An 18,575-nucleotide genomic window follows, 5' to 3' on the forward strand; every position below is an offset into this window, starting at 1 on the left:
TTGAAAAAAAAAAGTCATGTTCAAAGCCCAGACCCTCTGCGTCCTTTAAAACTGCATGAAAGAGTCTGTCGTAGTTCTCAAAGTCTCGTCTTGTTTTTCTGTTTTTTTTTTCGCTCGCTTTTTTGTATGCATTTCCATGTCATTGATTCACCCCTTCCATTGCTTAGAGTTTCATCAGCCAGGCCTCACCTGTCTTTATACTCAGTGACATACAGTATCCAAGGTGAGTCCTCATACCATCTTTCTGAGATTTTCCAGACAGGACTGTCACTGCTGATTTGTGTCTGTGGAGCAGGAAAGCCACAGAACTGTGATTTACCTTCAGTGTTTTGTCTCCCACAGTCCTTCCTCGGCCAGACTTTCTGCACTCTAGGAGAGATTATTGGGTCCTCTGGGTCAAGACTCGAGCGGGTGCTTTCGTAAGTCTTTGATTATTTTCCACCCTCGATACTTCGTTGAAGAAGAAACAGTACCATGGAAACAGTTCTTTAAAACTTCTCCAAATCCTGAGGGGTCTCTATTCAGGCCACAGATTTAACCACACGGCAGACATAAGTTCATCTTGCCCGCATGGCCCAGCCGAGCTCATTTATATAGCAAGTGCTCTCAGGACGATTATAAGACAAAAGGGTTGATAAATTGGTCTTTTTCGTGCAGCTCGCGGTTCGAAATCCTTTTACGCTCTCCGACTCTTTGACGGCGCTTCTAAAATCGATGCTTTTAACCACTGCCGAGGTGCTTGTTTGAGGTTTCTCTGTATAGCGAACCTTCTATGTCCGTATCAGTCCAGAGCTGTTCTGTGCACAGATCCCAAAGCTTTGGCACGAGGGGTTAAAAAGGGAAACTAATTAAGCTTGGGGTTGAGCGAGGATGGCACTCTGGCGACTGTGGCATTTTAACATTAAGATACAGCCTGCCACTGTCCAGCATATCTGGGTCACATCAATGATCTATTTCAGTAGCACAAAATAGGGTGTCTGGATGATGCCTTCAGAGGAATTTGCTTGCATTTGGTCTTACAGAAGAACTCATTTTACAGAATCATACGTGATCTTGCCAAATGACATGCAATTTTCATAAAAAGCCTCAAATGCTTTTTTTTATATAATGAAATCAGTGTTATTTAAGTATTATTTATATACAGTTATAGTATTTATTAATATTTTGAATTAGCTTTTATTTTGGGGAATTTTAGATATTTTAGTCATTTTGTTAGGTGCTTCAATTTCATTCATTTTTTGAAGTTTCTATATAGTTTTATTTCAGTTTTAGTACTTTTAGTACTCAAATGTTTATGTTTTAAATTTTAAATGTTTTAGGTTTTAGTTAACAATAACAACTCTGGATATGAAGTAAATACAAGATAATTGCTTTATATTCACATGTGAAATCTGAATATGAGGTTTTAAGTAACTTTAATTTATTCATAAAATGGGATTAAGTATATTTGTGTTATTTAACATTTAATTATTGCAGGTTTGCATCATATTCTGAGTTTGCATTTTAATGTTTTTATTTATTTTGAGGAATACTGAATCTGTTTTTGTTTATTTTTGCGTGTGAGATGAATTAATGCGTGGTCTTTGATTGCTTTAAGTAAAGTAGCACAAGAAAAATGGCAAGATATGAGATTATACATAGTTATAATATACTTAATACATTATAACTATGAGAAATATAATCCATTGTAACTTAAGTGGATGCAGCATGTTCACTGTGTGTTATAAATCATCATACTCTTAAGCTATAACCACAAATAAGTAAAGATTATAATACATTAAAACTGTTCTTATGAATATTCATAAGATGATATAACATATTACAAGGTTTTTTCATAATGCATTATGCATTCATTATAATGCCTTAAGAATACCCTTATAATGTATAAATATGGGCTTCATAGAAAGTGTTTTTTTAATGTAATATTATATATAAAAAACTGTTTTTAATAGTTTTAGTTAACATTAAGAATACTGGATATGAAGCAAAAACACGATTAATGCTTTTATATTTGAAATCTAAATATAAGTGGTTTTAGTCACTTTAATTTATTTCAGTTGTGATTTTTATTCAGGGTTTTTTATTGTAATATTTACATTTTACTTTACTTACTTTACAGCTTTAATTACAGAAACAACTTTTTGTTTTAATATGTAAAATCTGAATATGAATGATTTTAAGTCACTTTAATTTATTTCATTTAGGTTTTTAAAGTTGACTTTTTATGTAATGTTCATATTTTATTTTACTTACTGTACAGATTTACGTCAATTACTGAGGGCAATTTTTAATAGTTGTACTAAACAAGTTTTGTTTTTAAAGTAATATTTACATTTTGCTTTACTTACTTTACAGCTTTAATTGCAGAAAACAATTTTTAATAGTTTCAATTAACAGTAACAATTCTGGATATGAAGCAAAAACACTAGTAATGCTTTCATATGTGAAATCCGAATATAAGTGGTTTTAAGTCTCTTTAATTTATTTCAGTTGTGATTTTCATTTAGGTAAGTAAGTTTTTTTATGTAATATTCACATTTTAATTACTTTACAGCTTTAATTACAGAAAACAATTTTTTTTTTTTTAAATTTAGTTACCAATAACAACTCCAGATAAGAAGCAAAAACACAATTAGTGCTTTCATATGTAAATTATGAATATAAGTGGTTTTAAGTCATTTTAGTTTGTTTCAGTCTTAATTTTCTTTTAGGTTTTTTAAAGTTACTTTTTATGTAATATTTATATTTTACTTTACAGCTTTAATTACAGAAAACAATATGTAAAAAGTTTAAGCTAACAATAATATTACTGGATATTAAGCAAAAACGTAATGTTTTTGCTTAATATTTAAGCTTATTATACAGCTTTACTTCAATTACTGAAAAGACTATTTTTAATAGTTTTAATAAACAATAACACATCTGGATAAGAAACGAAACATGTGAAATCTGAATAAGTGGTTTTAAGTCTCTTAAATTTATTCCAGTTGTGATTTTCATTTAGGTAAGTAAGTTTTTATGTAATATTTACATTTTATTTTATTTTGCAGCTTTAATTATATAAACACATTTTTTTAAGAATTTAAGGTTACAATAACAATACTGGATTTGAAGCAAAATCTGAATAAATAAAAAATCTGAATAAATAAATGGTTTTATGTTGCTTTAAAGTTTTTTTTTCATTAATATTAATATTTTTCTTTACTTTAAAGCTTTACATCAATTACTGAAAAGGATTTTGAATAGTTTTAGTTAACAATAACAACAATGGATGACATATAAAGCAAAAACGTGCAATTAATGCATTCAGATGCGAAATTCACATGCTTTTTTCTGTAATGGGGCTCAGTGATTGGAATATAAGCTGTTTTAAGTCACTTTAACAAGAAAGCGAAGTGAAAAACATTGAAGATATGGCTAGACAGTGTGACTAAACCCCTTAAGAACATGAAAAATAGTTTGTAAGTCCCTGGTTTCCCGGAGAACACGACGGGCGCTGTGCACATGCTCTGTATCGCAGCGTGGTGGACGGGGAGCTTTTTGCAAATGCGTCTGATGGTGACACGGCATGGGGCAAAAAACACTAAATGGGCCGTCTCCTTTTGGCCTTTGTGTCACGCTTTCTGCTGCGCTGTGCAAGCGGCGAGCAGCGGATTAGGAAAAAGGTTGGCGGCAATAGGCATATTTTAGTAGGTCAGCCCGTCTCTCTAAAGAGCTAGTGGGCAGATACTGTAACACACTGGGGTGGAAGTGTGGAGGAAGAGGTACTACTCTATTACCTGCTGGTTTCTATGGCAACCCACCAAGACTAGTGGCTTTTCAATTACATAGCACTGCATTTGGGCAAATACATCTAATTCCCTCTGTTTTCGCAAGATAAGGCCGGGGAGTCCTAAGGACAAGAGATGCCACGGGATGCTCGGAGATGGGGATTTGAGGTTCCGCGCCACAATCGGGGGCCCTTCGGGCTTGATTTCTCTCCAGCCTTATTTCCACATGTGAGCGTGGTGGATTTGTGGAGAAAATGTGCGTGGATAGAAGAGAGCCATATACTGTCAGGCTGAGCAAAATATTTTTAGACAACCTGGTTTCGGTCCAGGAATGTTTGAGATGAGAGAATGCAAAATGCTGTACGATAACGAGACCGCGTGTCAATATTTCAGTTCGGGGGTTTTAAATTGTCACAGAATGCAATCTGTTTGCCATGTATGAGTATTGAAAATATTTCAAATAAGCTCCAAAAATGTGTCTCGCCACGCAGGTAGGAAGAATTACTCCATCAGAAGGTGGGTAATTTGTCATTGGTCACTGCTGAAAAACAAATTACCTAATGTTACGCCCATGTGTTTTTCTACACACTCGATCAATCTATTTCATACATAATTCGCAATTTAACTCTCTACCCCCCACCACACGTGCATGCGCACACGCGCAAACTCAGACTGAGCTTCTAATTAGCTCAAAAGAAAGCATGACATTTTCTGTGAAAATACCCTCAGTGTTGGAGACATTCATCATAGTAGCGGCGCTGTCACAGGTTTATACTGAGATGTATGAGGGTGAAGTGTGTCCAGATAAACTCCCAAACACACTACAGTCAGCGTACTGATGGCTATCACACTTAGACATCACTAGCTGAAATGGATTTTCACACTCCATTGGATGGAAAACAATTATATGTTCAGTGCACTACAGATGTTTCATAGACTTTTGACACTTTAGACATCTGTTCTGCATTAAAAATATAATACACATACATGAACATTGCATAAAAAGAATATATATAACATATGTGATATTCATGTGGCTCAGTATGATGAAAGTCACTGATAGTTTGTTGTATATGCTGTGTGAGTATACCAATAACTAAGTATCACAAGTCGTGCTGTACTGTTTGCACCATAAGTGAGACGTTAGATAGTAAAGCTTGTTGAGGAGAGGTGTGCTATTACTTTTCTAAAGTAATAGATTTTTTAGAGAAAAAATCCATTAGAGTTGCATTGAAGAATGGAGCTGAGCCATTTTTAGAGACCAGAATATTATGGAGTCTTGCTCTTTTGACTTAGACTATATAGTAAAAGCCTAGAAACCATTTAGCAAAAACCATTCAAAGGAGGGCTGTCACTAACGATTATTTTGGTAATCGAGTAATCTGTTGATTATTCTGATGACTAATCGAATAATCGGATAACAGTTGTTTTTTTTAGAAATAAAAATAGACCTAAGTGAACAATAGCCTTTAAAATGACTTAAAATACACATATAATAGCAATGAGGCAATAATAATGAGTTTAAATAAAGTATCAAACGCAAGTAATCATAATGGTTCTATTATAAACAATTAAGATATTGTAGATTATGGATTATAACAAATGACTGCAGAGGGTGCCAACGGCCTGACGATTGTTCTTACGCTTTATTGCATGATCTAATCCTTGTTTAACATTGACTAAATAACATTTAATTCAAAAGTCTACTTAATCTTTAATATTTGGCCATTTCTTTATGATGGAAAAGCTACAGCCACTGTCATTTCTTGAATATGTGGACATCAAAATGTGTAAACTCAGAGTGAAGGGTGTAAATTTTTATTTTGGAATTGTGATAAACAGTTGGCATATTGAGAAAGATAATGATGTATTCTCCTTTGTTTGTGTAGGTTTATAAATGATTTACCTTATAAATTTGATGAAATAGTGCACATTGCATTCCCAGATAAACGTTATAATAAACCAAAACTCACAACGACATGCAGAGATGGAGTTTGAGACGCTCCACACAGGTAAATGATAGAACTTTATGTAGCAGCATTTACTGTGAACGGAGCCTCTCTGACATGCATGTACATAGCCTACACACATGTAAATATTTAAAGTGCATATATTAAACCTGCATCACATATATTTATTTAATTGAATCGTAGCTTTTGTGAATTCTTAATAGCATATATGTGGAATGCGCCACTATTTCACAGATTACTCGATATGGGCAAAATGCAACTGAGGATTTTTAAAATCGAATTCTCGAATAGAGTCAAGGAATTGTTGCAGCCCTAATTCAAAGCATTGATTGCGGAGTGACTTTTACATAGGTATATGTATTAAAGGGATAGCTCACCCAAAAATTAAAATTCTGCCATTACTCACCCTTATATCGTTCCAAACCCATAAGACCTTCATTTATCTTCAGAACACAATTTAAGATATTTTTGAAATCCAAGAGCTTTCTGACCCAGCAAAGACAGCAAAGCAACTGACAAGTTCAAGGCCCAGAAAGATAGTAAGGATATCATTAAAAAAGTCCATGTGACATCAGTGGTTCAACCATAATGTTATGAAGCTACGAGAATACTTTTTGTGCACAAAGAAACCATAAAGAATAACTTTATTCAACATTTTTTTGTCTTCCATGTCAGTCTTCGACGCACATTCACGACAGTACCATGTGTGTGGTGCTGCTGACAGAGGAGCTGTGGTACTGTTCATAAACACTCATCAAAGTCTGACATGGAAGAGAAGAATAAACTGTATTTACTGTATTATCTGTATTTACATGTGTATAATGTACATATAGTATTCTGTTTTTTGAGTAAACGTAAAATAGCTGTTTGTTTTATATAAAAAGTGCGCTTTAAATGGACAATTCATCAATTATTGAGCATTTTTAGATATTCTGATGCCAAATACTATATGAGTAGTCATGCAATTTGTGTGCTCCTGTATATTCAAGACGATACAAACTTCTCTCTCTCACTCTCAAAAAATACTGCCCTGTGCTATAGCTCTTAAATATGTATGTGTGTACATATATCATTTACATATATAGTATATTTTTTAAATGTTTTTTTTCCCATACAATTAATGTCAGTGGGGTCCAAAATCATCTTTTCCAAAGAGGAAGTTTAGAACAACGTGACTGTGTGTAAATGATGACAGAATGTGCATTTCTGGTTGACACACCCATTCTTAATTTCATTTTTGTTCACCCAAAAATTATAATCACCCTATAATTTACTCACCCTCAAGCCATTATAGATGTAGATGACTTTCTACTTTCAGATGAATACATTTGGAGTTATATTCAAAAAATGTCCTGGCTCTTCCAAGCTTTATAATGGCAGTGAATGGGTGATATTCAGTAGTCTAATAGAAGTCCAATAAACTGCATCCATCCACCATAATAAAAATTGCTCCACATAGCTCAGGGGGGTTAATAAAAGCCTCCTGAAGCAAATCAATGCTTTTGTATAAGAAAGAAATTCCATACTTAAAACTTTATATACCATAATCTCTAGTTTCCGCTAACTGTCGTACTCGAGTTCACAAGAAAGTGTCATTCCAGCGGATTACGTAGATGTAGGCGTAGCGTAAACTCCAGTGAGAAGTGATGAACGTAGAAGCATAGAGGAGAGAGCAAAACAAAACAGCAGTCACAAATTAGAAGTACAAAATGAGGATTTGTAAAGAAAAATGTTGGAGGATTTTGATATAAGCCAAGAGGACACTGATTTTACTGAAACTTTGCTTCCTTTGCTTCTGTAAACAAAACTTGGTTCTCCCGAGCTATAAAGTTTTAAATATGAATATTTTTCTTACAAAAATGAATCGATTCACTTTAGAAAGCCTTTATTAACCCCCTCAGGAGCCTTGTGAAGCACCTTTTATGATGGATGGATTCACTTTTTTAGGCTTCAAAATCTTGACCATTATAAAGCTTGGAAGAGCCAGAACATTTTTAAATATAACTCAACAATTGTATTCGTCTGAAAGAAGAAAGTCATATACACCTAGTATGGCTTTAGGGTGAGTAAATCATGGGTTTTAATTTTTGGGTGAACTATCCCTTGAAGTCCAAAATCACAGGAATATCTCAATGTTTACTTTGTATTCTGGTGATGCTATTTTAGTGGATGAGGTTAAGCGTATCTCAAGATCTTTTTATCTGTGGACACAGCTGTTGTGTTTGACCTTCAGATGAGTCTCTGGCTTATTAAGAGGGAACCACAGGCTTAGAACTTAAGCACAGTTCCTGATTCCTGTGCCAGATGTGTGTGCGGCGAATCCATGAGCCAACAGACCTGTAAACACAGTGTGGCCTTTCAAATTCATTATGCATAATTGAGTTAACTGTCACATGATCACCATCCTTATCTGGAATAGGCACTTCAGATACGGTATGTATTTGCATTTCCCTACAATACTTCCTCTCTGACAGACATTTATCGGCTGCTTAATTGCTGTGATATGCACCTCTACAATCTGTGTTTTGAGTGCTGTTGGGAGCAGGGCATTTTTGACAGCTATTAACCCGCCCTGACCGAACACTATCTCTCCTACAGTGAGATCAGTTAATGCATGCTCACTAAAATCCCCACCATCATCGCCTAATTGGCCGGCTTACTCATTCTCTACAGTCTGTTCCCACGGCTGAACCTGCAGCGTACTTCAGCAACACAACACGCTGGTCTCTCGAACTGTATTTTTAGCAGCTTGAGTATATTAAAATTCATGTAATTCACCTTTATGAGCCACCATTATATTGATGATGCCATTTTATCTACATGAGCAACAATGCTTTGCTGCATGATCTTGCCACATTTACATGCCTGTTGAAGAGCTGTATGACAAATTAAAGCAATAAGCCCCAAGAGGTCGTGCATTGAGCTGGCTTTATCACCGTTAAGGGTTGTTGTTATGCATGATACAAAGTAACAATGGTGATATGATAAAAAAAAAAAAAAAAACACAGATGTGCAGTAAATAATTAGTGGTATATGCTGTATGAACAAACCAATAACTTGAAGTATTAAAAGTCATGCTGTATGGTTTTATGTCTTTTGACAAAAATGCCAGTTAGTCTCGTTTTCGTCAGTGAAAAAATGTAGTTGATGAAAATTATGACGGAAATTATTCGTCAGCAAAATTAACACTGGACAAGAAATTTCTATGCTATCAAATTTTTTGATAACGTAAAGACCTTATTTAAAGCAGTATACAGTATCGCTCAAAAGTTTGGCATCAGTAAGACTTGTAATGTTTTTTAAAGAAGTCTCTTATGTTCATCAAGACAGCATTTATTTGATCAAAAATACAGAGAAAAACAGTAATACTGCAAAATGTTATTACAATATAAAATACTAATTTTTTTTTTTAATATACTTTAAAATATAATTTATTCCTGTAATGCAAAGTTGAATTTTCATCAGCTGTTACTCCAGTCTTAAGTGTCACATGATCTTTCAGAAATCATTCTAATATGCTGATTTATTATTAGAATTATCACTGTTGGAAACAGTTGAGCTGCCACATATTTTTTGGAAGTTTTTTTTTCAGGATTCTCTGATGAATAATGAGTTACAATGAACAGCATTAATTCAAAATATAAATATTTTCTAACAATGTAAATCTATGCTATCAATTTTTATTAATTTAACAAATCCTTGGTGAACAAAGTATATTTCAAACAAAGAAAGAATAAAAATGTACCGACCCCAAACGTTTAGATGGTAGTTTATATTGTTACAAAAGATTTCTATTTTAAATAAATGCTGTTCCTTTTCAACACTTTATTTGTTAATGAGTCGTGGAAAAAACATCACAGGTTCCAACAAAATATAAAGCAGCACAACTGTTTTCAACATTGATAATAAATCAGCATTTTAGAATGATTTCTGAAGGATCACATGACACTCAAGACTGGCGTAATGACACTGAAAATTCAGATTTGTATCACAGGAATAAATTCCATTTTAAAATATATTCACATAGAAAACAGTTATTTTAAATTGAAATAATATTTCGCAATAATACAGTTTTTTCTGTATTTCTGTTCAAATAAATGCAGCGTTGATGAGCGTAAGAAACGTCTTATGTCTTGTTACCGTGAAATAAAATTACTTGTATTGATATAAGATTTTGGTCATATCGCCCACCCCTACTAATAGAGTAGTTATTAGTATTCTGAATTAGCTTTTTTTTTTAAAAACAGTAATATTGTGAAATATTATTATTATTGTGTATGTAAATAAGATTATTTAGGATTATTCCTGTGATGCAAAGCTGATTTTTCAGCTTTACTTCAGTCTTCAGTGTCACGTGATCCTTTATTATTATTTTATTTTATTTTATTTTATTTTGTTTTATTTTATTTTATTTTATTTTATTTTATTTTATTTTATTTTATTTTATTTTATTTTATTTTATTTTTAATCAGTGTTTAAATCTCTTATACTTCTTACCTCTTATCACAAAGGATGTATGTATTTGATCAAAAATGGGGTAAAAAGTAAAACAGTAATACTGTGAAATATTATTACTATTGTGTACGTAAAATATTTAAAAATGTAATTAATTCCTGTGATGCAAAGCTGAATTTTCTGCATCATTACTCCAGTCTTAAATGTGACATGATCCTTTTTTATTTTATTTTATTTTATTGTGACACTGAAGACTGGAGTAATGATGCTGAAAATTCAGATTTGTATCACAGGAATAAATTACATTTTAAAATATATTCACATAGAAAACAGTCATTTTAAATTGAAGTAATATTTCACAATATTACAGTTTTTTTCTGTATTTCTGATTAAATTAAATGCAGCCTTGATGAGCATAAGAAGCGTCTTATATCTTGTTACTGTGAAATAAAATTACTCATACTGATAAAAAATTTTGGTCATATCGCCCACCCCTACTAATAGAGTAGTTATTAGTATTTTTTTTTAATATATTTCCATGAAGCTCTCTTTTTTTTTCAGTTTGTTTTGGTGATTTTAGTACTTTCAGTTAGTTGCCAAGGCAACATTTAAAATTTAGTTTGTTTGAAGGTTTAAGATTTTTCGTCTTTCCATCTTTTCTCCCCCAATATTTATATTTAATTTTATTCCATTATTTACATTTTATATACTAAAGCCTAACAATGTCACTTGGTACATGCATCTACAATGTGAATACAATTGATATGTGGGCACACTACTAATTTGAATAACAAATTTGTACTGGAATGATATTTTAGTGCTTTTGAAGGATCTCTTGGTGCGTTCGTGACATACATACGGCAGTGCTGGATGTCTGTGTCCTGTAAGAGGGACTCAGCGTCTCAGTTCTAATGCCGCCCAGATTTATCCAGGCTGCCGAGGACTCTGATTAAACATGCAGGGAGGATGTTTTTGGCACCGGCACAGTAAAGCGGGGGGGTTTGAAGCTCTCCGATAAAATCTTGAGCTGCTTTTGTTCTGTCTGTCAGATATGCTGTGTTAGAGAGGTGACAGCCCAGCTGGAAAAGAGTGTATTCTTCGCCTGTGACCATGAATAGTTTCGTAGCACAATGTGGTTTAACTGAAAGCGAGGCATTTGAGTGCAATAACTCTTAATCCAAAGACGTATCTCCTTGAAATGTTAAATGTCATTCATTAAATGTTATTAATTTTTTCCCTTATTCATTTCCCGCCTGTCAGTCAGTGAATTTTTTATTATTATTATTATTTTATCTCTCTTTCTTTTTCTTTTCTGTAGACTGCAGTATTACTTACACTAGTGGCACTTCCTGTTCTTTTGTGTACGGTAGCAATGATGGAGCCCTCATTCGCGGCAGAAGTTGGGATTGAAAACCTCCTCGGCTCACCTTTATAACTTGTTTCCATAGCAGCGGGAAAGTGAATGCCGAGAGTTAGTGACACTGACAGCTGTCTTGAGTTATACATTCGCTGGTACTGAGTAATGAGAGAGTCTACGGTTATGATGAGCCACGTGTGACCTTGAGCATGATGAGTTGATGCCTGGGGCAAGACGTGAACTCTTCAGACAAGCTGAACTCTCTCCTACTTGGTCTTTGTATTTGTACAGCAAAATGTCCTGTAGTGGTGTCCTTGGACTCCCAAATTCCCTAAGTAGCTCGCTTTTTTGTCCGGTATTGTTTAGTCGCCACTTTAGATGTTGCATTTGTGATCTTAGGTCATTCTGTGAAGATTTTCCATTTCAAAGCTACTTTTGAAATTATTTGTGTATTTGTGGTGATAATACTTTTCCAAATGATGGGTGTTTACAGTTTTACAGTTTTCTGCTATTAAAAAAAAAATTATATATATGAAATCTCTTATACTTCTTACCTCTTATCACCAAGCATGCATTTATTTGATCAAAAAACTAATATATGCCTCTTATCACCAAGCATGCATTTATTTGATCAAAAAACTAATATATAACCGTATATATACACATATAATAACAGTAATATTCTGAAATATTATTACTATTTAAATGTATTTCATTTAATAATTTTTATTTTATTTTTTAGTAATTTTTATGTAATATATTTTAAGATGTAATTTATTCCTTTGATGCAAAGCTGAATTTTCAGCATTATTTCAGTATCACAATCCTTTATTTTGTTTTATTTTATTTTGTTTAATTTAATTTAATTTTATTTTATTTTAATCAGTATTGAAATCCATTATACTTCTTTCCTCTGTTTATCATTTATTTAATAAAAAATACAGTAAAAAAACAAAAAACTATCGGTGTCACATAATCCTTCAATTTAATTTATTTAATTTATTTTTTAATTTAATTTAATTTTTAATTTAATTTAACTTTTAATTTACTTTTTAATTTAATTTAATTTAATTTAATTTAATTTAATTTAATTTAATTTAATTTAATTTAATTTAATTTAATTTTTTTTTTTTATCAGTGTTGAAATCTCTTATACTTCTTATCTTACCATATAAACCTCTTATCACCAAGGATGCATTTATTTTATCAAAAATACAGTAAAAAACTAAAAACACTAATATTGTGAAATATTATTACTATTGTGTATGTAAATATATTTCAAGATGTAATTTATTCCTGTGATGCAAAGCTGAATTTTCAGCATCATTCCTCCAGTCTTAAGTGTCACATGATCCTTCAGAAATTTAATTTAATTTAATTTAATTTAATTTAATTTAATTTAAATTTTTCCAGTGCTGAAAACAGTTGTGTTGCCTTTTTTTTTTTTTTTTTTTTTTTTTGTGGAAATCACAAACTTTTTTGTTGAATTTTTAAAAAGACAAACTTTTGCAACAATATAAAAGTATTTACTTTTGATTAATTTAATGCATCCTTGTTGAAAAAAAAAAAATATTTCATATTTCTTTAAATAAAATCTTACTGACATCAAAATTTTCAACCATAGTATATTTAAATATATGCGTGTTTAAATATGTTTATATACATATTTGCCACAAATGTTTGATTTATTCAGTGCTACATAAAAAAACAAATTATTTAGATAGCAAATAATGTATAAAACAATATGTAGTTTTTATTAGATATATATTATATATTAGTATATATTAGATTTTGTAAAACTATGTATTAGATTGTTTTGTTAGTTTAGTAATAAAAATGTGTAAATGGCCATAATCAAAGTTGGCATTATATTATTGTTATAGTTAACTATTGTTAACTATTGTTATAGTTAATGATAACTAATATTAAATATTATTAACCATTATTTAAACAACAATAACAGACATGAAAAGCCACCAGTTTTGTGGAGTGGTCTTCTTTGTTTTTTTCCCCTTCTCTTTTCCAGATTGCACTGTGAAATTTACAGGAAAGTAATATGCAGCAATGTATTTTTAAAAACTATTATATAATTACATTCATTACAGCTCAGCCAAGTGGAGATAACTTGATAAAACACTTCCCACTGCAAAGAGTCATTTTCAGCCTCCATGCCACCTCTAGCCTTCTCCATGGCAGATCCGCCTCACTGAATCTTACCTGCATGTCTGGATCTGACATGCGTCTCAGGAGGGGGGAAATGAGAAGCGTGGTGGGACGCTTGCCTGTCTTAGATGTCCTTCAGTCTAAATTCCTATTTGGCATCATTGAGCTTTAACTGGATTTCTAGCCTGCAGGTGGTCAGTAGGTGAGTGTGTGCATACCATTGTGAATTTATGCACGTATGTGTGTGTGTGAATAGATGCAGGGTCAAAGGCTGTACCAAAGTATCAGGCTAACCTGCCACTCAGCTGTTGCAGTGATATTTGTTCCCATGGGAATCCGATTTTAGCCAATCAAATGCAAAGATCGCATGAGACCACTTAGAATGGGGTTTAAAAATTATGAAAGAGTCTGTGGCCATGGAGACAGATCTTTGGAGCTGGAATCAATCATTTCATTTTATAATTTTATGACAAATATACTAGACTATACCCAGACGCTGTATGCTATTGGATACATTTTGTGCATAAGCCTCATGTCCACTTACAGTCAGCATGAAATCAGACTCTATTTGCCTTTTTAATGGATGTTCCTAGTGTTATTTTGAACGATTAATCGTTTTTCTTTCCAGTTGATGTCACCAAGCTCTGTTTTTTTTTTTTCACAAACCAATCAATTCCTTATGGATAATTAATATTTTTTAATGTTTTTGAAAGAGGTCTCTTAGGCTCACCAAGGCTATGTTTATTTGATCAAAAATAAAATAAAAACAATTACACTCAGATATATTATTACAATGTAAAAGTCATTTTCTATTTTAATATATGACGTTCAAAATTTTAATGTTTTTAAAGAAGTCGTTTCTGCTCATCAAGGCTGCATTTATTTGATTAAAAATACAGAAAAAACTAATATTGTGAAATGTTATTGCAATTTAAAATTGTGGTTTTCTATTTTAATATAGTTTAAAATAGAATTTATTCCTGTGATGCAAAGCTGAATTTTCAGCATCATTACTTCTTCAGTGTCACATGATTCTTCAGAAATCATTCTAATATGCTGATTTATTATCAATGTTGAAAAACAGCATTTATTTAAAATAAATATTGTGTAATAATAATACACTACGGTTCGAAATTCAGGGGCAGTTCTTTTTTGAAAGAAATTAATACTTTTATTCAGCAAGGGTGTGTTAAATTGATAAAAAGATTGCAGTTCTTTCCAATTTTTTTTATTCATCAAAGAATCCTAAAAAAGGTATCGCAGTTTCCAAAAATATTAAGCAGCACAACTGATTCCAACATTTATAATAAATCAGCATATTAAAATGATTTCTGAAGGGTCATGTGACACCAAAGACCGCAGTAATGGCTGGTGAAAATTCAGCATTTCATCACAGAAATAAATTATATTTTAAAGTATATTAAAATAGAAAACTGTTATTTTAAATTGCAATAATATGTCATAATATTACTGTTATTTTCTGTACTTTTCATCAAATAAATATAACTTTGATAAGCTTAAGAGATGTCTTTAAATAACATTAAAAGTCTTACTGATCCCAAACGATTGAACGGCAGGTTAATTTATTTTTGAGATTGCAAAGCTGAATTTTCAGCATCATTACTTTAGTCTGCAGTGTCACATGATCCTTCAGAAATCATTTTAATTTGCTGGTTTGCTTCTCAGTTATTATTAATTATTGGTGCTCATGTACCAGTGATGATTCTTATTGTTATCTATATTGAATATGCCACTTATTATTTGATTAATAGAACATTCTGAAGAATAGCAATTATTTTGAAATAGAAATCTTTTGTAACATTGTCTTAATGTCAATTAATTTAATGCATGCTTGCTGAATAAATTATATATGTTAATATATATTTAAATAGTAAACAGTTCTATTGAATTGTCATAATGTTTCACATTATTACTGTTTTTAATAGATTAGTGATTAAATAAATGCAGCCTTGGTGAGCAAAAGAGCATCAGAATTCACTCAAGAGAAGGTTTTGCAAACTTGCATTTTTTGACTCCCAAAATCGATGTACGTTCAGTGTCTTTCTTTGCATTTGTAATGGTCCATCACTTAATTTTTGCTGCTTACTCTCTCTCTCTCTCTCTCTCTCTCTCTCTCTCATCCCTCACACAGTCTTTCAGTCCTCACCCTCAGCCTTTAATCTTTTTTCTAGCTAACCCTCATCACCTTTTCCCCCTCATTCCCTACACTTTCCCTCTTTTCAGGTGAATCATGTTCTTTTCAGAGGTTCGATGTGGGCTATTCAGCGACTGAAGTGGCCCACCATTACCGCCAGTGCAATCGAATTGTTCCGCAGAAAGCTCTTAGCAGCAGAAAGCGCACGAGCAACTCTGTAAAAAGCACACAAAAATGGAGTCGTCTTATTTGTCCTGGTTTTGAGTGGGCTCGCAGCGCGCTTATAACCGTGCCAGTCTTCACAAGGAGTTGACTTGAACTCTTGTCTTTAAAAACGTTACCCCACATTTTATTGAAAGTTTAAAACCATTTATCTGTCTTTTCTCAAGGGGCATTCCTGGGAAGAAATGCGGGAGCATTATCTTCACAGCTGAGGAACTCAGCAATTGTCGGGTCAGTACAAAACTATCCTCATGCACACACACTCAGTCTGACTCTGCAGTCTTTCATCAAGCTGAATGCCTAAGGCATTGTATTTAAATATCAGAGGTGAAGGGTTTTTTTGCTAAGATTAGGCACAGAGAGACAGAAAAAGGAATGAATATCTAGATTTACCAAGTTAATCCACCATGGATCTCTCTGTAGTCGCGCAAGAGTGAACGAGTGAATCTTATAAAAACTGTCAAACACATGTGACATTGTATCACGGGGCAAATTCAATGCTATATATATATATATATATATATATTTTATTGTGTTTTTAAGTATTAATTCAAGTATTTGTAAGATTTGCATTGTGTCATTATATACACTACCTGTCAAAAGTTTTTGAACAGTAACATTTTTTATTGTGTTTTTTTTTAAGTCTCTTCTCCTCTCCAAACCTGCATTTCTTTGATCCAAAGTACAGCAAAAACTTTTGTAAAAATTTTGAAATATTTTTTATTATTTAAAATAACTGCTTTCTATTTGAATATATTTTAAAATTTAATTTATTCCTGAGATTTTAAAGCTAAATTTTTAGCATCATTACTCCAGTCACATGATCCTTCAGAAATCATTCTAATATTCCGATTTGCTGTTCAAGAAACATTTATTATTATTATTAATGTTCAAAAAAGTTGAGTACATTTTTTCAGGATTCTCTGATGAATAGAAAGATCCAAAGATCAGCATTTATCTGAAATAAAAAGCTTTTGTAACATTATACCATTTAAAAGCCAGTTTAATTTCAGTTTAATTTTTTTTTTTTTTTTTTTTTTTTTTTTTGGTAAAGAAATGATAGAAATTAATACTTTTATTTAGAAAGGATGCTTTAATTTGAGCAAAACTGATGATAAATACATTTATAATGTTACAAAATATTTCTATTTCACATAAATGCTGTTCTAGTAAAAACTATCTATTTATCAAAGACACCTGAAAAAATTCTACTCAGCTGTTTTCAACATCATAATAATAAATGTTTTTAAGCAGCAAATCAGAATATTAGAATGATTTCTGAAGGATCATGTGACTGGAGTAATGATGCTAAAAATTCAGCTTTAAAATCTCAGGAATAAATTATATTTTAAAATATATTCAAATAGAAAATGGTTATTTTTAATAAAAAAATATATTAACATTTTTTTTACTGTTTTTACTGCACTTTGGATCAAATAAATGCAGGCTTGGTGAGCAGAAGAGACTTCTTTAAAAAAAAAAAAAACATTAAAAATCATACTGTTCAGAAACTTTTGACTGGTAGTGTCCATAATTAAATAATCATTAATAATAATTAGCAAATTCCCTGCCACATTTAACATTATTGCTAAAATAATAATTAATTAAATAAAACGTAATAAAAATAAGTAAAATAAATAATATAATACAATTGTATTTTATTTATTAAATTATTCATACTTCATGGAAGTATTTGTAGCACTTTAATTTGCTATATGTTCGTTTTAAATTATACGATAAAAATATGTTTTATAGAAATGATAATTATCATGTACAGTATACACTACAAAAGTTTGGGGTCAGTAAGTTTTTGGAAAGAAATGAATAAATTTATTCAGCAAGGTGACAGTAAATAGATTATGTTACAAAAAAACATTTATTTCAAATAAATCCTGTTCTTTGAACTTTGTTCATCAAGGAATCCTGAAAAAATACATTAGGGTTTCACAAAAATATTAAGTAGCACAGTGGTTTTTTAACATTAATAATAAGAAGAAATGTTTCTTCAGTAGCAAACCGGAATATTAGACTGATTTCTAAAAGATCATGTAATGAAGACTGGAGTAATTATGCTGTGAGTTCAGCTTTGCATCACAGGTATAAATTACATTTTAAAATAAGTTCAACACAATTATTTTAAATTGAAATAATATTTTACAATATTACTGTATTTTTTATTAAATAAATGCAGCCTTGATAAAACATACAATTTTACTGACCTCAAATGTTTGAACAGTAGTTAATCTTTATTAACACAGAAGGATGGGGGGGGGAGGTAAATGTGCTTAATGGTCCTTAAAATTAAGTCATGATTGTGAAATTCGCTCACACATTTTATCCTAAACCCTTGTAGACTTGGCAATCAACGCAAGACTGCGAGATCATGCCAAGTTTAGCATTAGGCTCACTATTTTGACCTGTCCATGTTAATAAGTGTTTTAAACCGTCCATCTCTTTTCAGTCGTTCCACTCGCAATTTGACG

At 31.8% G+C, this 18,575-nt stretch overlaps 1 protein-coding gene across 2 annotated transcripts in view; it reads left to right on the forward strand.

The window, feature by feature from the left end:
• Nucleotides 1-18,575, forward strand: part of cpne9 (copine family member IX) — a 71,141-nt gene that overhangs the window by 20,738 nt on the left and 31,828 nt on the right. Inside the window, exons 1-3 of one of the 2 annotated variants that reach the window (XM_051096905.1) lie at nt 219-223; nt 343-419; nt 16,260-16,323. Coding sequence is in view for 1 of the 2 variants with exons in the window: in XM_051096906.1 (XP_050952863.1) it covers nt 343-419; nt 16,260-16,323 (141 nt within the window). In the remaining variant the exon portion in view is untranslated. Of the gene's footprint in view, nt 1-218; nt 224-342; nt 420-16,259; nt 16,324-18,575 lie in introns of those variants that run through there. The other variant, XM_051096906.1, reaches the window with a different exon arrangement.

Source organism: Labeo rohita, chromosome 23 (assembly GCF_022985175.1).
Source record: "Labeo rohita strain BAU-BD-2019 chromosome 23, IGBB_LRoh.1.0, whole genome shotgun sequence".
NCBI lineage: Eukaryota > Metazoa > Chordata > Actinopteri > Cypriniformes > Cyprinidae > Labeo > Labeo rohita.